The following is a 24,433-nucleotide window of genomic DNA, read 5'->3' as shown; positions in this document are numbered from 1 at the left end:
CATAAGGGAAGGGTCTCCACCTGTGCAAGGGTCTTCCTCCCCTATGGGCGTGATTTTTAGTAATAATACTAAATGAAGATAGTTCAGCTTAGGATATCCAGAATTTTCACTTTTCTGCCAAGTTGGCCAGGCCTTTCAAAACATGGTAGATTAGTGGCACCCTTGAGGTTCATACGCTCATCTGCTCCAGGATGTTTTACTGCAAAGACAACAATACTTGCTTTCCTTGATTAGGTGTTTTCTCATAGACCCAAGGATAGAATCCTTGTCATCCATGAGAACGTCTCAGAAAGTTCCTCTACTAATTAGCCCAGAAACTTGTGAAGAAACATCCCTAAGGCCAACCATCTGGCCAAGAACGGTTAACACGCCTAACCTTGATGCTAACAACTTTAATGCAAACAAAAACGGCTAAAATTCTAACTGCAAGGCAACACCACGAGAAAGGACCACACCACCAGTGGGCTGCCCCATGCGGCATGGGACATGGCCCCAAAGGCCCTCAGGCCCCAAAGGGGTGGGTATTGATGGCGAACCTTGCACACACGTGGACAATTTATGTTGTGGAGAGCGTCTTGGTGATGTTAAGGACACGGTTAGGTTTTGCAGCTATTACTGTCGGGTTACAGCTGACAACTGAGGTATCGCCACAGTACCGGTCACACTGCAGCGACACACACCCACCTACCCGCCACGCTTCGCGCTCTCCCACTGCGTTGCGTCGCGTTGCGTTGCGTCGCGTCCCGTCACGTCACCCGAGGCCCCGCCCCTCCGCCCCACGCATGCGCCCTTGCTCCTCAGCGGGCCCCCAGGCAACCCTAGCGCGTCGGGGCACGGGCGTTCGGGGCAACCGGAAGTGCCGTCTGGTTGGGGGCGGGGTCACGATCGCCTGGCGCGGCGTGGGGCGCGTGCCGCCGGTGCCGAGATGGAAGTGGTGGCGCGGATGGAGGCTCTGGCGTTTGAACCCGGCACCGCCGGCCCGGCGCCGGCCGCGGAAGGGGAGCCGGCCGCGGAAGGGGAGCCGGCCGCGGAAGGGGAGCCGGCCGCGGAAGGGGAGCCGGCCGCGGAGGGGGAGCCGGCCGCGGAGGGGGAGCCGGCCGCGGAGGGGGAGCCGGCCGCGGAGCAAGCGATGAGCACGGAGGGGGCGCCGAACCCTCCGAGCCCCCGGGAGGGCGGCGGGGAAGACCAGGCCCCGCCGCCGCCTGCGAGTCCCAGCGGGCCTACTGCCGCCGCCGCCGCCCCCCCCTCGTCGGACTCGGACAGGTGGGTTTAGCCCTGGCGGCCGCGGGGCTGGGCCGCGGGGAGAGGGGGGCGCGTCGCTCTTCGCGGGTCGCCCTTTTCCTCACTGAGGCCTCTCGGGCGGCGGCGAGTGTGGGCCCGCGGTGCGGGTCCTACGGCTCAGCGCTATGCGAGAGAGGTGCCCGAGTCCGCCCCTATCCCCCGCCCCGGTGTTTCAGCTTCTGTAGTCTTCTCTGTCGCATTGTAGATGATATGTTCTGTTATGTTTCACTTGGAGTTTTACTGTTGAATTAATAAGCCTCCAAAACAATGACTGTAAGGGTGTAGGATTTAATGAAAACATGAGTTTGGTGGTGGCGGCCTGTTGAGCACCATGGTTGGTTGGGCCACCGTGATCCTTTGAATGTCTGGTTTGACATGATCCTCCCAGAGTGCACCTACATCACTTGTGGCAACATCCCTGCAGTGTTATTGTTGAAAAAAACTGAATGTAGGATTCAAGGTAAAGAGTCTGCAGATCTTAACTCATGCTCTAATGTTCGCATCTAGATGGAAAAGCTCATTCTCAACCTGTATGTTTTTTGTAAAAGGTTCCATCTTGTACTGCATCTGTGCCTTAGTGTTCAGTATAGTTGGTGAAAGGTAACCTTGGTTAGATGGGGCTCTGTTTCAGTCTGCAAAGCCTGCACACGTTGTCAGTTTCAGTGAGTTTTGCGTTTTCTTTTTGGGCCATTGCAGAGAGATGTATATGTTCTCCTTCTAACTAGTGAAAGCTGAAATGAAGTTTAAGGATCTCCTCTTAAAAAGAAGGTACTGAGCTTTATTAACAGTTAGTGGGTTAAAACTTAACTTCGGAAATACTTTGTTTGCTCAGTTAAAAGTTTTCCTAGAAAATCCCAAAGTGATGGAGAGCGAAATTCCTGACCTATGGCAGGGGCTTCACCTTTAGTCTTTTGCTTCCAAAATCTGTTGTGCTGATGTTCAGATGAATATTAAAAGACAAAATTTTGATAGCTTTAACTTACTTAGTTGACTACATGTATTTCAAACTTCTTTCTTCCTTTTTTTTTTTTTCCCTCCCTCCACTGATTGGTCTCTGGTGGCCGGACTGACTTTTGTCTTTCTGCTATGTTGATTTGGTTCTAAGAAGTCCTTATTTGGCTTTTTCAAAAGGTTTATTCGGAGAGGTGCTCTTATTTGTTGTCTTTCCTATCAGCATTCATTGGGAAAAAAACCCATAGCAACAGATAATTGAAAGCTATCCGGTTGCTTGTGAAGGAGACAATGTAGTACCAAAGAATCTAGAAGGAAGTGTTTTTTATACGTTATTTATCACTTTCTTTCTAAATGCTACTTTGTTAATGGACAGATAAGGTAAGAAAGGATAGATGCAGTTTTACAAAAGTTTGCTTGTCTCAGTGTATTTTTGTGTAAGGTTTGTAACATGTTTTTTCAGTCACCAGGATCAATTGCTCCACACGTTTGTTTCTTCCACCAGTTCTTCAAGAACTTAGACTTTTGCTGAAAGGAACATGTTGACATGAATAAGGACTGGCTTCTTACTGTGCTCTTTACTTGAAATATTAAGAGCCTAAGACAATAAACATCTCTCATGCATGTGCCAGTGAGGAAAAATTAAATTACTAATCTGTGTGAATATGTACTAGGGAAATTTAAACAGGCCATGAATTACGAAACTAATTTCTTTTATCTGCAAAAATTGGATATTTTTTTTACCTTCATAGTGCAAGGTGCATTGCTTGGAATAAGTATTTTCTTGACTTTCGCTTATCTTTATGCTAATACTGGGATTGTACAAAAGAGTGACTGTGAGTTATAACAGGTAGCTTGATGTATTATCTTTCATAATTTCTTTTGTGCCCAGTTAGGTCAAATGATGGTCGATACTGGGAGTTTAAGTGGTGCATAAAATGGAAATATGCTGATAGTGCATAGACATCATGGTCCTAATTTGGCTGTATTATTCTAGGTACTATACTGAAGTGATCATCCTGTGACTCTAATATCTTATTTCACTTACAAACCAATGAAGTGCAGGTCTAAAACTGTGATTATCATGTATGTCTGACAGAGGGAGTTGTGCTGGTGCTGGACTTTTGCATGGGGTAGCTGGTGCAAGAAACTGGACTAGGTGAACTTAAAGAGGTGATTGCTGTCATGCCACATTCACCAATCAACAGCGAAACAGTGGGAAGCCAAGCAAGCCATTGTAGTTGTTAGCATTTGCTCTGAACTGCCAAATACCTTTTTTCAGATTTTTTTTTTTTTTTTTTTTTTAATGATCTCGTCTGGTGACTTGTAGGTTCAGAAAAGATTGCTGTTTTTCTGTATACAAATGTATACAGTTAAGAAAAACGTATCTGGTGCCCAAAGGTATTTGAGTAATGTATAATCTAGCCACTCTTTTTATCTGTAATGTAGAAGTCTATATTCTAACTCCCATGTTTGTTTTTTTCAGTGATACGGATTCAGATAGTTCATCAACTACATCCTCCTCTTCGTGTTCTCCTTCAACAGTATCTGATGAAGATGAACATCCAAATGAGAAGGATAACAGACCTTACTGTGTTAAAACAAAAGATGAGCTGCCTATTGATGTAAGCACAATGTGTTGTCGTTTAAACCTTTTTCTAGTAACCCAACTTAAAATATTTTAACGTCATACATTTTTAAGCCATTGCAATACCTAGTGATTGAATGTATGTTTTTACACTAGCTCAGGTATGCAACACAGTTAATAACTTGAAATGTCTTAGTTTTCGGTATACTAAGGCCACTCTGAAGTGAGGTTCACAACTTATGTTAGGTTCATATTTGTATCAAATCATAGTAGTAATCAACGAAAACAAACTTCTGGATAAAATCCTGGATATTTTAGTACATTTTTAGGTTTTGGTATAGTGCAGGTTTTCATCATCCTTTCTCTGTGTGAGACATATTTCAAATATGTTTAGCCTTGAGGTAAAAATTTCAAATGTTGTATTAAGCCTTCCAGAGGTTCAAATTGCATTGCCTCTGCTCACTTAAGCAAAATTATTAAAGTGGTCATGGAAGTGGTTTGTATTTATTTTATTCTGCAATTTCTGTTACAGCACTGTTTTATGTATTGCGGATCAGAACCTTAATTTACATCAAGATACTGTATTTTGCTTTTGGTTCTCATAAATAACACATTCATTAAGTATTGCTGCCATTATTCCTTATTATCTCAAAATTAAGAGGTTTGAAAGGAATGAGTTTTAGTAATAGTCTGCTAATGGATGATTAGCTATACATCATTTGTAATGTATTGCAAATAAAAGGATAATCCAACACTGTAATGTCAATTTACACTAACAGTATATGTTTATCTGTTATTCTGTACATCTCTCCCCTTCATAAAAAATGCTTTCTGGAATGAGAAACAAATCCAGTGAAGGGTACAAGAAATTATTAGAAAGGTAGAGAAGAAGAACCTCTGAAGAGCAGATAAATTTACCTTTGCTTCACTGCTCTGTGAGCATTTGTAATGAAGTGCTAGATAACTGTCTGCAAAGGCTGATGCTTTGGCACGCGTTAGTAGTAGCAACAACAGGAGATGGGATTATGTTGTTAATTCCTAAACTATTGCTCTGTGGAGACGCTTGGAGTAAAGAAAAGCTCTTAGGATATTCTTTTATCCCTGAAATTAATCAAAGATTGAGAAACAAACATAATGTTGTGTTCTGAAGGAGTAAAACATCAGAGCAATTCCTGCTTACATGCACTTTGTTTTGAAGCATGTTTAATAGTAGAACCATTATAAGTGCTTCTATGACGATATGTTTTTTACAGCACTGGACTTTTGAATGAAAATCCTTGCTCAAATAGATATACTTATCAGGTTTTATTTACCTTTTATCTAAATTATTTATTTAAATAAAATTCATAATAGTCTGAAAATGCTTTGTTGGTCTGCTCTTTTGTCTCATTAGCTTATTAGCTTTGGCTCCAAGTGTGTACAAAATATTGTCTTCCTTTCAAGTACGGGCCTGATTAATTTCATTAGTTCAGCAAGGCTATAGCTTTTTGCCAGTGATAGTAGGAACCAAATTTCTAGCAACTACGTTATTTACTGTATCTTGTACTAAGACATTCTATAGTAATAGAATTAGTCTATTTTAATTTGAAAATTAAAATGTATCTGTTAAAAAGTCCCAAATAATAGCTAGCTTGCTAAAGCATGGGTCAAAGATAAAATGAAAAATTAAACAAAGTATTTAACTGTGTGCTTAGTAGAAAAAATGTGCACATATTAAAGAGTGTTAGTGGAACTATTTTAGAAACCTCCTCCTTTGAAGTGTAGGATTGGCAGATATTGTATAGAGTATGACAGGTGGTACCATTTACCAATTTGAGACTTATGATCAAAATCTTGGCTTTATTCCTTCTGGTCTTTAGCCTTTGACTTGTTCTGGCGTCCATGACTTAGTTAATTCTTAGCAGTGAAGTTGGCAAATGTTGGAAAACTTATTGCCCTGTAGAAGGTTGTGGTGTTTCTATCTGAATTTGTGTCTTGACTTTAATGCTATATTATATAATCTGGGAAAGTCTTGGCCTCTGTTTGGTCTTTGAGTTGCTCTAGAAGCCTTTGCCAAGCACTTTTGTTAAGAGTGAAGATTATCAGGTGAAGTTTTGATAAGACAGGATAAGATTCCTCTATTGGAGAGGGATTTTATTTCTGGTGGTGGCCTTTAAAAGTACAGTTTAGTGCTAAGATTTAGACTCCGCATCCAAATTCAGATGTTGAATTTAAAGATAATTCTTACTCTATGTGTCTTTACCTTGCATTTTGCATAGTTCATATTGAATTCACAGCAGTATAGTATATACATAGAAATTTTAGTTTATGAGTAAATGTAAAAATGAGGTAGATGATGAGTTCAGTGTTTACCAGCCTTTGATAGCAGATTTTGATGCTTACGTTTGAGGAAAAAGTTTAATTTGAATATTGTTTGTGCAGTACTCATTTATATATCTGAAGTTTGGTGGTTTTTTTTTTCAAAAATGTTCTCTATGATTATCCTCTTGTGTATCAAATACAACTTACAGCTAAAAGTAATTTTCTTTGTATAGGTTGTTGTGATCTTTACATCTTCTATAATGGTCTGAGTCATGGCATAAATGGACAGGCATCATTTTGTCGAATCAGATGATACATATCTGGTGTATTTCATGCTATTTAATCTCTGTACGTTTTTCTTCTGTCATGCATTGAATGTGGTTACAAGCTGGCTTTTTTTCATTACTGATTATTGTGTTGTACATTGAACTTAATTTATCTAACTTGAAAGTTCAAAAAAATGAACAAAATGTCTATCAGTTGTTGGTTTTCTCCAGTTGAATAAAATTGGCTTCTACTTTAGTTGCAATGGAAATATGTAGAGTAGCACCTCAGTAGAAAAGTTGTCTTCAAAAGTGACATTCCCCCACGATGAATTAATTTAGAATTATTCTGAAAGAGACAAATCAAACTAGATATTTTTTTTTTTTGTATTAAATCTTCTAAATGCTAGGAGGCTTTTGTGACTGTCAAATTTATGCAGCACCAAAGTGATGAATGTATTAGTGTGATGAGACTATATTCTGAACATAGACTTGATATTTTCAGGAACTGCCTCCTGTTGAAGACTTATCAATAATTCTGCCTGATGATGTTGAACTGAAGCTCTTTGGGACAGTTTCCAGCATCATTGAGCAGTTAGGTAGGCAAGAGATGTTTGCTCTGTTTTTAATTAAAATATTTTCTGTATACCTCTACATTAATTGTGTACTTAACTGTTCCCTCAACGCAGCATTCTATTTCAGGGGGTAGCGGGTTGCTGATTGAGAACTCAGACTACCAAATGATGTTTGTGTTGAATTCCCTTTTAGTTGGCTTGCATCTTTTAAAGATTAAGATACTACAACTATTGTGCATGTGTTTTTGTGTGACTTTCATGTTCTAATTTTTTTCATTAAAATACTGTGTATTATGATCTTTATCTTAGTTCTGGCAACAATAAGGTTGAACAGTTTCAGTATTTTAAGAAATCTTCCAGTTGTATATCCTATATTTGAATTATCTCTGAAGATACAGGAGGTGCGTAACTGAAAGCACAGATGCAGTACAATGCAGTTGCAAGTGCTTGCTTGTTAATATAAGAGGACAGTAAAAAGACTTGTTTCTTTAGCCAGTGTAACAGTGCTTATTGGGTAATTGGTATATTGTGTATGATGTTCGTTCCTGTTTTTTTTTTTTCTTTTTTTTTTTTTTTTTTTTAATTCATCCCACTTCTGGTACCTTGACCAAATACAAGCTGCCGGTGTCAGCAGTCATAGGACAGCATGGCTAACATGATTTATAGGTCCTGGAGGGTAAGCTTAATGGGATTGAGACATACAATTGATGTAAGCTTAACTGCAGGTGATAGGCATTTAGGGATCCTTTCAGATCTATCTGGGATGTCAGGTTTTGATATGTGAAATCAAAGTTTTGCTGAAGCCAGTATTAATAAAATATCCATAGTATATTTGTATTTCAGCTTATTTCAAGTGTTCCATTCTGCTTGAACTGCTTTCAATGCAATTTGCTTTTGAAAATTAGAAATTAAGTTTAATTTTGGAGGTCAGGTATTTATGTTGAGTGGGTACAAAAGAATTAAAGCAAATCGCCTTTCCTATTAAATTTTCTTTTATTGTAAGAGACTTCAGGTAATACAGGCAATTCCTTTACAGTATTTTTGTTGTTGGTTTAGAGTTAGATTTTATTTCATTCATGTGCAGAAAGCTGGCTTGAGAGAGTGGAAGGTATAATCTGGTCATTGTTCTTCTGTTCTACTTTGCCTTTTCTTGCTTATTGATAATAATAGGCACTTTTCAAAAAGGCTGTTTTCAGCTAAAATGATAGTTCGAAAATAAGTTAAAAGAGAAATGGTTGAATCATAGTTTGCAATTATTAGTATGTGAATGTTTAAACAAAGCTGTTTTTAAAGACTTCAGCTTTTAAAACTGTCCTTAATTTCTATTCCTTCTTGGTATGTATAACCATTTCAAATCCCATCAGTTTACTGATAGATGAATTATTGAGTCTGTATTCTGCTCTGTGTAACTGAAATATATGGTGTTGAATTTAGATTGGTTGGTGAAAGTTAGAAAATGGACTAAGGATGTAAGGATGGAATAAAGCCCCAGGATATCCATGTTACTTTTCTGCTTTTGGTACCTTGCTTTCTGTCTTCCTTTTTCTATATGTTTTCATTTCTTTTCAGTTCTTCTGGAAACAGGTGTCTGTGTGGCCTCAATTTCAACTGATTTGTGGCCATATTAGGGACTCTGCCAGCTAATTGTGGGTTGGTTTTTGATTTTTGAATTAAATTGATACCTGTGTATACCAGGTTTGTATCTAGTATGAGGGTAGTTGAGGTCTCGTTTGGAAATCACAAATACTATTTTGGGATTTTTGTTGGTGTTTTTGGTTTTTTTTTTTGGCTAAGGTATATTTCTTATGAGGGTTAAGCAACACATTAGATTCTTTCACTGTATATTTTATCTTATAGGTAGACACAAAATCAACTGATTAGCTTCTTTTGAAATTCAGTGAACTGTTAAGCCTGTAGCATTGTAACAGGCTTGCTTGGCATGTCATAAGGTGTTTGCAGATTGAAGTAGTAGCAAAGCTGGAGTTTTAGCTTGAGATGTTTATTGCTTTAAGTCCTGTTATGTAAGTTTAGCAGTAATAATCTTGTTAGTTTTTGTTGGAGTCTGAGTGATGCTAAGTGCTTGAGTGACTGTATATGGTGGAGAGGCACTGAGAATGCTTAAGGGAGCGTTCTGCTGTTTTAGAGGTAGAAAAGATTACCAAACCCACATTTGGGATTACCCAAACCACGAAACTTCAGAATCAGACTTTTTGAGTGTAATGCTGCTACACCTCTGTATTGACAGCTTTAAGCATAATGCCTACTGAATGTGAAGGAAGACATGGTATTTCTGGAGACTAAAGCAACAAATGTGAACTTCTTTAACAATTCCAGTAAAGAATAAGATTTTTATGTCTCTGAATCTGGAAAACCTAAAAATGAAGTAGCCTGTATATCAAATTGTGTATACTAAGTGTTAAGATTTCATATTTTGAGCTACTAGAATGACTTGCTCGCTCTGACCACTCGTACCATCATTAATCATGGATTAGGCCCATGACTTGCTCGCTCTGACCACTTGTACCATCATTAATCATGGATTAGGCCCAAATGTAGTAGAGACTATTATATGACATCAAATAGCAGAAATATATTTTAAATTGTGTGTCTGTGTACATAAATGGCATCACCAGTTGCTACTGTGACTGGACTGCCAGACATCTTTTGTGTTCCTCTCTGGTTCTTATGGCTTATTAGAGGAAGCTATAACAAATAGCTATCTCCATTGTTTTTTTTTTGCAAGGAGAAGTTCGTTTGGAATACTAAGAAGGCAGAATATACATGTGCATCTGCACTCAAAACCACCCCAGGTTATTGCCGCTGTGCGTTTAGTTAAGAAACATCCTGGGTAAATACAAGAGGTATCTCACACATTCGTATCTCAGACTTCTCAGTTGTACCTGTCATTTGGTCTCTTCTTTCTCCACCCTAGAGAACAATAATTTTGTAAACAAATGTTAATGTTACCACTTGTATCACAGGAGGTGGGGAGTCCACTTGTAGTTTAGTGTTTGCTCAAGAACTTCCAGACGAAGCTCTGTGAACTTTAGTAGACAAATAATACTGTGGTTTGTTAATTTTCTCTGCAATTAACTACATACTGCTATTGAAACATAAAGTTCTAATTGATTTTTTTTTTCCATTTTAGTAATAATTGAATCACTGAGAGGCCTACCTCCAGTAAATGAGGAAAGTATAATTTTTAAAGAAGATCGACAAGCAGCAGGAAAGGTGTGTGTAAAGCATAAAACCCTCTTATTCTAATATAAAATTCAAAGTATTATTTTATGTTCCAACAAGTAGTGTTGAAGTCAACTAAATGAAATATGTTTCCTTGATATGTAGTTTTTCTTTGTGCTTTTGACTTTTGCTGTAGTCATCTTTTTTTTTTTTTTTTTTTTTAATCTCAAGAATTCCTAACCTGGAATTCATTGCATCCTTACCGAATTACAATGCGTGGTGAGTTTCCACTATTTTATGAGAGTGCTTGTGGAGAGGGAGATGTTGCTTTCACATTCCTGGATGTGTTTAAGAGACGTTTAGATGTGGTGTTGGGGGATATGGTGTAGGGGAGAACTTTGTAGAGTAGGGTAGATGGTTGGACTCGATGATCCCAAGGGTCTCTTCCAACCTAGACAATTCTGTGATTCTATTTTACATGTATAATGTCTTGAATAACAGGCTGTGCTCTTTTATTGCCAGGAGTTGAGGGCAAAGATTGGAGAAATTAGAACCAAGTTTCAGGAAATATGGGGAATGTTTACATATCTGTGCTCTACTGTTCCAGCCAGCATGTGCTTTATGGAAGTATGTTTGCTGAGAGGGGTATTGCATTGAATTTTGTATGTTTTCTGGGAAAGGAAAACTGTCATCTAGAACAGTTACTACTATAATTATCTTTGAATGCTAGATGTAAGTGAAACAAAAAACCTCAGCCTGAAATTGCAGATGTTTTGTACAACATCTCAGAATTCTCTGCTCTCTACAGAGTTGGGGAACAGATAGGGGAAGTGACGTAAAGATGTCTTGTAAAGATGAACTTTGAGGTATAAATGATGAGGAGATTGTTCCAGGTGTAAGACATTTGAAAGCGTAACAGAGAGAGAATAATAGAGATCTGACAAAAGGGAAGATTGCTAAAGTAGAGGAAGTAGACAGTGAAAGCAGTGCAGTTGGGTATGCAAAGGCAACATCAACATGTGAGAAAACTTACTTTTCCACATTATATCTTAAAAGGTAGCTGAGGAAATATACTGTCAAACAAAATGTGGTAATAAAACTACAGCAAGGAAATAACCGTATTGGATGCTGCATTTTGAAAATATGTCAAACTTCTTAAATAGAAAGCGTCTGAAAACTTCACAGTTGTCTACAATGAAATTAGCTACCTGCTCTTGGTGATTTATTTAAGCATTTTAATATTGTTTGTGTTTCAGATATTTGAGATATTTGGTCCTGTTTTACATCCCTTTTATGTGTTAAGATTTAACAGCTCTGAGCACATCAAAGCAAAAGGTATTAATGTGCAAGATAGCATGTATTTTGCACCATCAGTGGAAGACTTCACCCAGTATATATTTGCAGAGAAACTAAAACAGTGAGTCTGACTACTTTTCTAATCTGGTTATAATGTATTTTTTAACATAACTTTAATTTTGTATTTTTAGTTTAGCCTTGAGTGAGAAACTGTAGGACTAAGCTTGGCACTAAAACTTCTCTTTTTTTAGGTACTCTCAATTGTGTTGTAATAACGAGGTTGTACTGTTTTGCCTTTCAGAGTAGCTGCAAACTACAAGCTTCTAAAGTGTTATAATTACTAAAGTTTAGTAGCTTCTGATTCAATTTAATATATTAAGCTTGCTTTCTTTTCATGTTGCTGTTACCTAAAATATCATAACTAGAAAAAAAATTCATTGATACTTCCCTCCCCCACAGCCTCTCACATGCATACACATACATCGGTTTTGAAAGCTGAACTTCCCAGATCTTGTTGTTCTTCAGATTCTTGTTTAGTTTCATAACTTATAATAAACTTGTTTGAGTTCTGAACACATTTTTATTTATTTACTATTTTTATTTAATGTTAGAAGGCCAGAACTGAAATTTAGTTGTCAATAAATCTATTTTGCAGGTAATTTTCATATATAATATAATATATGAATATATATTATGAATTTTTTTTCATATATAATATGAAAATTACCTGCTGTAAACTTGGGAGGCTGGAGGGATTTGAGTGGCAATGTAGTATGATGTTCAGAAACTTCTCAGTAAGAGTTTGTGTATCCCAGTCTGACTGAGGAAAGTAGCATGTATGAAAAGGACTCGTTGCCATTTAAAAGGATGTGTTCTCAAAGATACCGAATAAAAGATAAAGCACAATAAATGACTGCTATACAACAGTGTTCTAACTATTGATGGATAATTGTCTGAAATAACTAGGTTAAAAAAGTCCTTTGTCATACAAGTGATTTAGTTTCTGTGTATTAGGATTATTGACTTATTGACTATATTCAGAAAAAAATTATAGTATTGGTGTCTGCATTAATTACAACTCTGCCAGTATTCCTACTGAATATTTTTTTTTTTCTTTAGTCATGCATGTGTGGCCAGGCCTACAGGAGTCTTCCACCCACCCCACCCCCACACTCCTTTCCCATTTCTGTGGAAGCAAGAAGCATATTTTTCTTCCTTTCAGTGAAGACCAAAATAGATCGCTTTCTCACTCTGCTGCTTGTTTGTTTTTCTGCAGCATTTTGATGCCAGCTGGTCTTTGATTTGTGCCATTAAACTTTGTTGCTTAGCACAGTAACTACACAGACTTTAATCATCTGCTTACCACATCAATAACTGTGTGCTGTACTCAGCATCTGAGACGTGAGACTCATGTTTTAGTTTGTAACATGCTTTGCAACTAGTTTTGGGAACTTGGTAGTACTTTACTATCATATATGGTACAAAATTGAACACTAGGTAAGATTTTTCACACTTTCATGACTTACCAGCGCAGCTGAACAGTGCGTCAGACATAGTTTCTTGCCCTGCATTAAAATGACCAGTGTGAACACCTGTGTAATCTGACATAAACCATAATTTCTGATTAATGTGACTGAAGTTGCATTTCACTGAAACAATATTTTATTTCTGAGTTTTGTTGGTAAATGTTCTTAAGCTTTAGTGAGGCAATTGGTATTATTTGTTGAAGCTGCCTTTTTACGAAGTAGGTGTCACTGAAAAAGGGTAAAGAGTTTTGATTTCTGATCTGTGCTGTAACGTCTATATAAAGAAATCAAGATGGTGTGGTTAGTAGGAAAGTTAAGCTTTGGTCAGTGCTTTGCAAGAAGGGTTTTGAACCTTATCAGATTGCAACTTTGATGACCAATGATTTTTATTTTCTGCTTTTTGTTAGTCTGTGCGCAGACCAGCTTGTGGAGTATTACAGGCTTAAAGTTTTAGAACTGCTACTCAAAACTGTGATTGTACTTTGAAAAGGAAAGGAATCAGGATTAAAATCTGAAATTTTATATTTACAACGAAACAGAAGGTGAAACCTAATTATCTAGCTAACATTGTATTAGTAGAATTGTAGGCCAAGCTTAAAGTTTCTTTTGGTTCCGAATTCTCTTTGCTATAGATATACTTAAAGCCTGTGTCCTACTAGACTAGTTCATTGTCCCTTTTAACTGGAGATACGTATTCTGTAACCAGAAGAATGAGAAAGCTTATGACTGTAGTCAGCAGTTAGTCTGTATAAGAAAGTTGCAGTGAACTACCTCAGTTCAGGTTCAAAGCAGTTTTGGTTTAAAAGGATATGTTGAGAAAATATTGATCAAAGCTTAATATTAGCTGTGTGAAGTGTTCAATCTTCACTCAAAGTAGGAAGATTTTTCAGGTGACATATGTAGTGAAGTTTTATTCACTTAGAAACAACATTAAAAACTGAATGCCTATTTCAAAGCAGCTCCTGGTATAGGAGATTTGGTACCTTGAAGAAAGAGTTACTCTATTTGCTATAGTAAAGTTCTTGCAAATTATTTCTAAACTGGAATATGTTACTACTACGTGACTCAAGATGTTTCATAGCCTCCTTACACCATCTTGCTTCATCTTGTCTAATTTATGATTGGTTTGTTTTCTTTTAGGGAAAAAGGTTCAGATGCATCTTGGAAGAATGACCAAGAACCACCACCTGAAGTAACTATAGGGTTTTTCTTGTTTATTGTTTTAGATTACACAGTATATATGTAGAAAAATTTCTGTGCAGAGTAACTAATTAGCAAGCCTGGGTTTTTTACACAGACAAGAATTGGATGTACCTCTTCATTGAAAAGAAGGTCATCCTTTTCTTGGAGAGGCCACAGTCAGTGTAGAGAGTACTGTCTCTTTCTACTGCTTTTTGCAATTGGGAAAATGTATATCTTTATCTTCAGTTCCTCTAGTCCTTCTAGAACGTGTTTGGCAACCTGAATGTTCAACTTCAAGTAGCAATAATTTTACCTCACCTAATAGTTTTGCTTCTGCTAGGGAATTTTTGTCCTTGCTGTTCGTTCACTGCAGCTTTGTCTTTTACCTTGCCACAAGCAATTTTCATTAAAGGCCTGCTAGTACTCTACAAACTGGCCACTTGGGTGTTTAAGCTCTCTGCTCTGTTAGATTAACTTGACACCTCCTCTGTTGCATTCTTTGAATGTTCCTTAGTAAGATTTCGCTACTGTTAGCTATTACAAAACACTAGTTTCATGAGAGGAGATGAGCTGCTTCTACACAAAGACAGTCATACAGGATGATGTAGAAGTGAGAGCTCCTCATGACCATTGACATCATTTACTGTAGGATCTGCAAAGATTTCTTCAATGACAGCTAGGCTTCCTGTCCAGTGTTCCTTAACTCCACTCTAATTGTACATTTCATAGAATCATAGAATGGTTTAGGTTGGAAAGGACCTTGAAGATCGAGTTCCAATCCCCCTGCCATAGGCAGGGACACCTCCCACTAGACCAGGTTGCCCATGGCCACATCCAGCCTGGCCTTGAACACCTCCAGGGGTGGGGCCTCAACAACCTCTCTGGGCAACCTGTTCCTGTGCCTTACCACCCTCAAAGTGAAAAAGTTCTTCCTAATGTTCAATCTGAACCTGCCCTCTTCCAGTTTAAAGCCATTCCCCCTTGTCCTATTGCTACATGCCCTAGCAAAAAGTCCTTCCCCAGCTCTCCTGTAGGCCCCCTTTAGGTACTGGAAGGCCGCAATAAGATCTCCCCAGAGCCTTCTCTTCTCCAGGCTGAACAGCTCCAACTCTTTCAGCCTCTCCTCGTAGGAGAGGTGCTCTAGCCCTCAGTTCATCCTTGTGGCTCTCCTCTGGACACGCTCCAGCAGGTCCATGTCCTTCTTATGTTGGGGACTCCAGAGCTGGATGCAGTACTCCAGGTGGGGTCTGACAAGAGTGGAGTAGAGGGGCAGAATCACCTCCTTTGACCTGCTGGCCACACACCTTCTGATGCAGCCCAGGATACGGTTGGCCTTCTGGGCTGCGATTGCACATTGCTGGCTCATGTTGAGCTTCTCGTCAATCAGCACCCCCAGGTCCATCTCCTCAGGGCTGCTCTCCAGCCATTTCCCACTGAGCCTGTATTTGTGCTTGGGATTGCCCTGTCCCACATGTAGGACCTTGCACTTGGCCTTGTTGAACTGCATGAGGTTGGCTTGGTCCCGCTTCTCCAGCCTGTCCAGGTCCCTCTGGATGTCATCCCTCCCCTCCAGCGTGTCTACCTCGCCAAACAGCTTGGTATCGTCTGCAAACTTGCTGAGGGTGCACTCGACCCCACTGTCCATGTCGCTGACAAAGACGTTGAATAGTACAGGCCCCAGTACCGACCCCTGAGGAATGCCACTTGTCACTGGTCTCCACTTGGACATCGAGCTGTTGACCGCAACTCTTGGAGTGCGACCGTCCAGCCAGTTCTTTATCCACTGAGTGGTCTACTTGTCGAATCCATCTCTTCAATTTAGAGACCAGGATATCGTGTGGGACAGTGTCAAACGCTTTGCACAAGTCCAGGTAGATGGCATGGGTTGCTCTTCCCTTGTCCACTGTCACTGTGATTCAATAAGAATCACAAGGCTGATAGTTTTATTGAGGTGTTTTCATGAGATTTCTTTTTTAGCTCGACAATTGAGTCACTTTTCCTTGCAATTTCTACTTTAAGCCTATCTTATCGAAAACAGCTGAAATTCCTACAAGCCTTGTGTCTACCATAGTATCCTGAAAAGATCTCTACCTGCTTGTGTTGAATATTCCAAAAGCTTGCATAGTTGGAATAGTTCTAAGCTGCATAGTAGGTGCTTCTTACTCTATAATTAAGTAGGAAAGGTGTTTTTTTTTTTTAGTGTTGTAATAAACAATTTTTAGACTAGACTAGACTATTTCATTTGGAAGGAATCCACAATGATTATCTAGTCCAACTTCCTGTCCAATTCAGGGCTGACCAAAAGCTGAAGTGTGGTATTAAGGGTGTTGTCCAAATGCCTCTTAAACACTGACAAGCTTGGAGTATCGACCACCTCTCTAGGAAATCTGTTCCAGTGTTTGACCATGCTCTCGGTAAAGAAATGCTTCCTAATGTCCAGTCTAAATCTTCCCTGGCACAACTCTGAACTATGCCCGTGTGTCCTATCACTGGATACCAGGGAGAAGAGCTCAGCACCTCCCTCTCCACATCCCCTCCTCAGGAAGCTGCAGAGAGCGATGAGGTTGCCCCTCAGCCTCCTTTTCTCCCAACTAGACAAGCCGAAAGTCCTTAGCCGCTCACGCCTTCCAGCCCTGTCACCGGCTTTGGTGCCCTCCTCTGGATGCGTTCAAGGACCTGAATATCCTTCTTAAATTGTGGGGTCTAGAACTGCATGCAATACTTGAGATGAGGCTGCACCAGCGCTGAGTACAGAGGGATAATCACCTCTTTTGACTGGCTGGTTATGCAGTGTTTGATGCACCCCAGAATGCGGTTTGCCCTCTTGGCTGCCAGGGCACACTGCGACTCATACTGAGCCTGCTGTCGACCAGGACCTGCAGGTCCCTCTCTGCAGGACTGCTCTCCAGCTACTCCCCCCCCTCCAATTTATACTTGTGCCCAGCATTACTCTGTCCTAGGTGCAGAATCTGGCATTTTGACTTGTTAAAATTAGTTAATCATTGCCCAATGCTCCAATCTATCTACATCCCTCTGCAAGGCCTCCTGTCCCTTAAGAGTCAACAGCACCTCCCAGTTTAGTATCATCAGCAAACTTGCTAATGGTGCATTCAACTCCTGTTTCCAGATTGTTGATATGTTGAACAGAGCTGGCCCTAGACTTGAACCCGGAGGAACACCACTGGTGACTGGTTGCCAGCCAGATGTAGCCCCAGGGATTTGCTACAACTCTTTGAGCTCTGCCCTTCAGCCTGTTCTTCACCCAGTGCACCATGAACCCACTCATCACACAGTTAGACAACTTGTCCAGAAGGATGCTGTGAGGGACAGTATCAGTCTTTGCATTCACAGTCCTTATCCCAGGCCAGTTGTTCTGGCTTGAAGGAGAGATGTTGTGACATGAGCTTTTTGATGCTTGGAAATAGGTCCTGTAATGACACATCAGTCTGTCAGCCCAGAATGTTGCTTTTTCCCCTATGGTGAGGATGATGCATTTTGAAATCCTTTTTTTTTTTTTTTTTTTTTTTTTCTTTCTTCCTTCCTTCCCACAAATGGAACTGAGCTGAGCAGTGTTAACTTCTCTCAAAGAATGTTTGTGTATCAGTTCTGACTGTAAATAGCCTTCCTTTCTTGGGGACACATCTCACAGAAAAGGATCATTTGAGAATTAGCAGTGGTGCATGGAATTGGACTGTAGGTATGTGATCTATAGAGCTTTGAAAGTCTGTATACTCAGAAACTTTTGGCTAGTCTTAGCTTTCTTTTATCAAACATTTTTCTAGTGATGATGATACAAAATGTGCTTATTGGCTGATAGTGAGCTTTTCTTTTTGTTTCTTAGTCATATTTGTAAAGCTGTATGAGATTGTAAAAGTGTGATGTGGATTTGTAGGAAGCTAAGTAACTTTGGCTAAATATGGTCAAGCAGTGAAGTCTTCTGCAGGTATAGATTCATTTCTTTTTCCAAAGTTAGTATTTATTTTTTATGATTTTTCTTAATTTTATTTATGATACTGTTAATTTTAATTATGATACTGGGGAACTTTAGGTTTACTGTACTTCACTATAGGAAGGAAGCCTGAACAAACTCAGTGATGGTAAGGATGGGCAAACTTGATTACGTTTTAAGACACCTTTGTTTCTGTGGCTGTTTTGACTTTGATATGTCTGTGTGTTCCATTTTGGAGAAAACACCACATCTAACATCTTGTAATCCTTAATTAGAATAATCATTGGATAGTTCTAGCAGTTAGAGTTTACACTAAGATACCCAAACTGTGACAGCTGATGAGCTGAGAGAAAGTAGCTTTTGCTGTGAAGGTAATAGCTGTTGACAAGGGTGCAGATTAAATTTAATGCTACTGATGCTTGAAATTGTCTCTTACAGCCAGAATCTTTTAGAGCCCTCAGCTGGCAGCTGATTCGGTAACTTTTCTGGCCAGCTCCCGCAGTAAACTGCGTGCAATTGCTGGAGTCAGTTCTTGTGATACTGTGAAGCTTATTTTTGTATGAATGTTAAATTAATCCATGTTAGGCCTTTTATGCTTGCTACTTTAAGGTATGTGGTAAGTGTTCCTTTTCTGACAGGCTCCTAATTAGCCCAGCTTAACTGTAGGCTCAGTAATACAATCTCTCTTGGCCTTGTCTTCAGGGTCATGGGATGACAAAGCGTGATCTGTATGCTGCAAGGTTAGCAGGAGCAGATAACTCTGATTTCTCTGTGAGGCAACTTTTATGGACTGTTACATGGAAATTAGCTAGCAACAGGAGGTACCTGTTGTTTGTTATTTCTGCTCTACCGGAGGATGGTGTATTGAAATCCTTAGAAAAAGCAGGAATTAGTGAAAGATCTTACTTCATGGTATATATAATTTTGTTGTATTCCTTGGGGCTTTTTTGAGTAAGAATATAATCCACTTAGGTAAAAAAAGAAATAGTTGTATTCAGAATTAACTTTTATGTGGCTTTTTTAGCACTGTTTTAGTGCAGTGTTTTTGAGATCCATGTTTGTATGTACTATAGAGATACATCAGTAGGCAGAAACCTCCTTCCTTTCAGAATTGGGAGGGGCAGGGTGGGAACAAACCTTTAAGTTGTATGACCAAGCTGTTTTTCAGGGAACTAATTACACTGACAGATTTTTTTTTTTTTCCTGTCACTGATAACTTCCTCATTCTAAATGTAAGCTAGGATTCAAAAGGTAGCAAAACCTTGTGTAACAGGAACAAAATGTTGCAGTGACATTGCATCTATTGTAAATGACAACATTCTCCAAAGCTGAAAATTCCTGTGGAATAACATTGCTATTTCAAGTTTAACTGGAACAGTGTTATTAAATATACTACAGAAATTTCCAATTTAGTGACAATTTCAGACTAGTTTTTTTTTTTTTAATGTAGTTCAACTGTGATAAGTCTTGGTTGCCCTTCGAAAGCTTTTTCTTGGCAATAACTAGCCAGCTTCATCAGAGTCCCAATTTTTTTTCTTGCATCTAGGCAATCAAAAATTTGTGTTCAGTACTTGAATGTTGCTGTTTTTAGGAAAATTAGAAGGAATAACTGAGTATTGTATAATTGTCTTATGAGAAATTTGTGGAATGTTAAGTTTTTGATTGTGTTGAGAAGCCAGCTGAACACACCATGGCACTTTGAATGCAAAATAGGGAAGTGCAGCTTTAATATTCTTCTAAGCTGACTGCAGGATGGATTGTTTTCTAAATAATGATTTATTGCTAGAACTGAAGTTCTCTGTGCAGTCTTTATATGGCTTTGTTCTCCTTTTTTTTAACCAGGCCTTGGATTTCAGTGATGATGAAAAAGAAAGAGAGGCAAAACAGAAGAAAAAGAAGCCTCAAAGTCAAGGAAGGAAGAAACTCAAATCAGAAACAAATCCATCAAGTGAGTGAATGCTATGGGAGAATGCTTTTATCTGTTAAACTGAGTTTGAAATAGACAATGATATCTATCTTAATGATTGAGCTTTCATATACTTAATCAGTATTTCTGTGCTTTTCAAAGTTATATTCAGGAATTTGTGGCTATGTCCTTCAGTTTTTTTTAAAAGGAAAATTAAGTTTTTTTTCCATTAAACTGTGGAAGGGAAGTATTATAGGAACAGGACAGTTGTCAGAGGAAATTCAAAGGCTTTTACGACAGTGTCAGCTGACAGACAGTGAGGATATAGAAGAGATGCCACCTTTTGGAGTTTGAGCTTGCTTATAGTAGAGGTTATTTGGGCCCAAGTTCAGCTTAAGCCTTTGAGTGCAGGGAGAAGATAAAGGAAGGCCATGTGCAATTTTTGGAAACCCATTTTTTTGATGATCAGGAAGAAGATACGAGTCTTAGATGGGAAATTTTTTCCTCTATCTGAAAAGGAAGCTCTTCCTTATCCATGGCATATAAATACTCCTTTAAAGTAACTCTACTTTGGTAGCCCACTGAGAACCTCTCTGTTTACCTAACATGGCCATTAGATAAACAAACCTATAGTAGTTTCATAAACTATGTATAGTTTTTTATAATATACATAGTCTTCTTCAGCTTCTTTTCTCCTGCTGCTGTTGACAGATCTGTTCCTGTGCTCTGTTAGCAGTAACCTATCTTCTCTCATGCCTCTCTACTGACAAAAATTTTTGCTTTTTGGTTGCCGTTTTAGTTGAATAATTTAAATCACATCCCTGTTTTTCTGTTCTCACTGGTCTGCTTCTGTTGCATGCTTTTTGTACCACTGCCTTTCAGTAGTACTGACTCTCATCCCCTTCGCTCTTCCTCTGGTGCTTACATACGAAGTTGCTTCAACTGTCCGCAGCGCAGTGCTTCCCCCCATTGATTTTCTTGAACTGACTCCTTCCGTGAGTTTGCTGCTCTTCCTTCGTAAAGCTGTGAGACATTGTGCCCCACTGAACCTGTTTTCTCTTGATCGGGGAAGTCATTAACTATCCTGTTAACCATTTTACTCTGTGTACAGTACCTCCCTCCCAGGTAACCTTTAAATAAAGCTGCAATCTTTCTTGGACTGGCTTTTGCCCTACGGTTTTGACAGTTCTCCCTTAAGGGAAGGGTCTAAATTGTGCCATATTTTCCCTTCATTGCTGATGGTTACTTTCTCTACCAGTTTCTGCTTGTCTTGCATACAGCATGTTTTCCACTGTATCCTTATTCTGCCACCTTATTGCAGACCTGCCTTTGCCTAGGGCTTGCTGAGGCTGTTACTGAACTATGTTCCCTAACTGAGAACACAACGGGAGGACTTGTCTCAATCTGTCAAGGGAGTATGGGTTATGATTTGCTGTGGTTTTCTGTAAATAATGTGGCATAAATTGACATTGTGTGCAATTTAGTTTGGCTGTGGAATTCAACAACAAGGATGTCTGACAAATTGAGGCACAAACTCGGTCTCAGCTGGAGTTTTGCTTGGTTGCATCTTCATAAAACTCTGAGCGTGTTAAAATTGGCTCATTGTTATAGTCTTCGATAGGAGAAGAAAGAATAAAAATACTCACTCAAGTACTTTGACTGAGTCCTCTGAGAGGACTGCATGCATCAAAGGAGTCTAAGTCCTAACCCCCTGTAAAAATGAGTAGGAGTGTTGGTATCCCACTACCTTTCTAGACTTAGGTTTTCAAAGGTGAAAGTGTTTCTATGTAGTCTAGTGTCAAGGATTAGGTCCATATAGGTTCTTAAAAGCCAGTGATTTTATTCAGAGATATGTGCCTAAATACCTTTTTGCTTGTAGCCCTAAAATCCTTTGGACATCATGTTTTAGTTTAAATTCTATAGCCTTTTGAATATCTTAACAGCTCTTTGAAACATTTTTAATATTTCAGTGTTCTTAATTTTATAGTGCTTATCCCTTTATTGCTCTTATGGTATATATAGAAAGTGGCAGTATATTTGTTCTGAACCTTAAATATATGCTTACTGTGACCTGTACAGGGAAAAATTCATCTTTGAAAGATGAATGATGAAAGCTAATTGGCTAAGGGTGCAGGCTGCCTTTTTTCTGATAGAGTAAGTTAATTTTATTAATTTGACTTTGAATAATTTCTTGTGTCCTGTGTTTGTGCAGTAATATCAACTCAGGTCTGAAACCTATATACCACTTCAGTGTGATGCAGTGTTGATTTATCTTCATTTTTAAAATGTGTTGCTTTTAAATCAAAATACTCACAGTTTGACTGTTCCTGTGATTCATTAACACAAATGAAAATGCCTGGAGGGGAAGAAAGTGAAATTTCTTTTTTTAATGACTGAATTTGCAACCCTCAGGATCATTCTTCCTATATTACTCTAATAAATCAAGATGAGTTACTAAACAGTAGACTTGCCAGTATTATTTTGTTGTTTATGTATTATTTGCCAGTATTATTTGTTGATAAGCTTACTTTTTGAATTTCTATGACTTCATCTTGAAAGATTTGTGAGCACTAAACTTAATCTTTCCAAAAGAATACTAAAATTGTGTGTGTTTTTTCATTTCTTTTTGCTGTGTTTTTTTTTTAAGGTGAGAATAAAGGACTTCATCAGTCAATGCAACAGCCTGCTTCAAGTTACTCAAGGGGATACCGTGGCAGAGGGTTCTCCAGGGATCCATTTCCTCCTCTGTCAGGCCCTCCAGGTTTTTTGAGACCACAAGTAAGACCACCACAGCTATACTCTTCGGACAACAGAATCCATCAGGAATCTCCAGTGTTTCCACAACCTCATAGAAAAGAAGATCCGGTGATGCAACAGTATCCGTTTCCTCCTCCAGTTTTTGGTTCTGTTAATGAGATGCATCAATTCCACCTCCCACCTTCAAATCTGAATATGATTTGGACAGGCCCGAACACGTACAACTCCTCGTACCCATTTTTGCCACCGCCACCTCTGCCGCCACCTCCTCCACCTCCTCCAGATAGCCATCCTTCTCAGTTCAGGCCTTACTAAGTTTCCATAAATGTGCATACAGAGCATTGCAGTTTAAAGGGAGGAAGAACAGGGTGCTAAGACTGTTCCCTTATTTTGGAGATGCTTTATTTTTCTGCAGCAATAGAACAAATGGTTTCACGATCCTTTGGACATCTGTTCAAAACTATTTTTTTCTATATATGTTTTCTGATTCAAAAAAAGAAAACTATGATAAAAATAACTGAATATTAAAGATTAGTTTATTTTTATAATATCTACTAGTTTAAGATGATAAATAAAAACTTTTTGGAGATGTTATGTAGTGGTGGAAATCTATTTTGTAATAAGTTTAAGAGTTTATGTAACTACTGTCTAATAGTGATGAGATATGTCGCATAGATGGTATTTTAATATTTTAGGGTGGTTGTAGATTGCTATGCTAAACCATTTTCCTCAATTTCTGCAAATTTTGAAACCTACTTGCATGGAAACTAAAAATCTGACACCTAAACTTTAATCTAGGTTTGCCACTGTGTATATAAGGTGTAAACTCCTGTTATTCAACTTTTAGTATTGCGTTAATTTAATATTAACTGAAAGACTGGAGCTGGAGGGGCTTTTTTAAATAGCTGGAGTAGCTAGATCAGAATTTGGATCAGCAGCTTAAATACATAAGCTTACTCAGATTTAGGGTCCTACAATAGCTATGGAAGATCAACTTACCGATTAGATGTTTTGCAGTTAATTTAGGGTGTAAAACTGCATTGTATGGGGAAATTACAAACAAGCATAACTTCTCGAGCTTGTCTTTGTCCCTAGTGCAGAAATGCCCATAGATGCATACAGCACGTAGTCAGCCTTTCTAGGAAGAAGTCCTCAGACCTGCCAGGCAGAGAAAGTTTCCCGTTTCAGAACTCCCTTGTCTAAATTTGTATAATAAATGCATATAGTACTAGATTGCTGTTTGATTATCTTTACAGTCAAAACTGTCTTTTCCGAACCGATGAGGTTCATCAACTCTCCCAGCTTTTTTCTAGGAGGGGGGTGGAATAGTCAACCAAAGACAGCCTGGAACAATCTCCACCCGTCCATAGGGTCAGTCCTAAAATTATACTTCCTAACCGCTATGGAAGTGGCTGTGACTAACTAGGATGGAAACCCTTAAAGTGCATGAAATTTTTTTAAAAAGGCCAAAAAAAGTTGTGGGACAAACACATCTTTAAGATGGCTTTTGCACTGAAAAATCATTACTAGTTGTAATGATTTTTGAATCACTAATACAATCACTTTGAACCATTGAGTGGAACTGCTGAAAGTGTGCAGTATGTGTTTCTATTCTTAAACTCATGTTGGCCTCATTACTTGGATGTGTATTTAAAGGCTAATTAAGCTTTGCAGGTGT

The 24,433-nt window shown here is 38.8% G+C and overlaps 1 protein-coding gene across 1 annotated transcript; it reads left to right on the top strand.

The window, feature by feature from the left end:
- Positions 1 to 878: 878 nt before the first annotated feature.
- Positions 879 to 23,343, top strand: NAF1 (nuclear assembly factor 1 ribonucleoprotein). The gene is made up of 8 exons (XM_082482985.1): positions 879 to 1,263; positions 3,719 to 3,857; positions 6,890 to 6,983; positions 10,108 to 10,190; positions 11,396 to 11,556; positions 14,102 to 14,153; positions 19,935 to 20,040; positions 22,646 to 23,343. The coding sequence occupies exons 1-8, from the start codon at positions 926 to 928 to the stop codon at positions 23,068 to 23,070; spliced, it is 1,398 nt and encodes a 465-aa protein (XP_082339111.1). The 5' UTR covers positions 879 to 925; the 3' UTR covers positions 23,071 to 23,343.
- Positions 23,344 to 24,433: the final 1,090 nt, after the last annotated feature.

The sequence above is a fragment of the Vanellus vanellus genome (assembly GCF_965231255.1).
Source record: "Vanellus vanellus genome assembly, chromosome: 4".
Taxonomy (NCBI): domain Eukaryota; kingdom Metazoa; phylum Chordata; class Aves; order Charadriiformes; family Charadriidae; genus Vanellus; species Vanellus vanellus.
The sequence above is the reverse complement of the archived record's forward strand: the minus strand, read 5'-3'. Positions and strand labels throughout refer to the sequence as shown.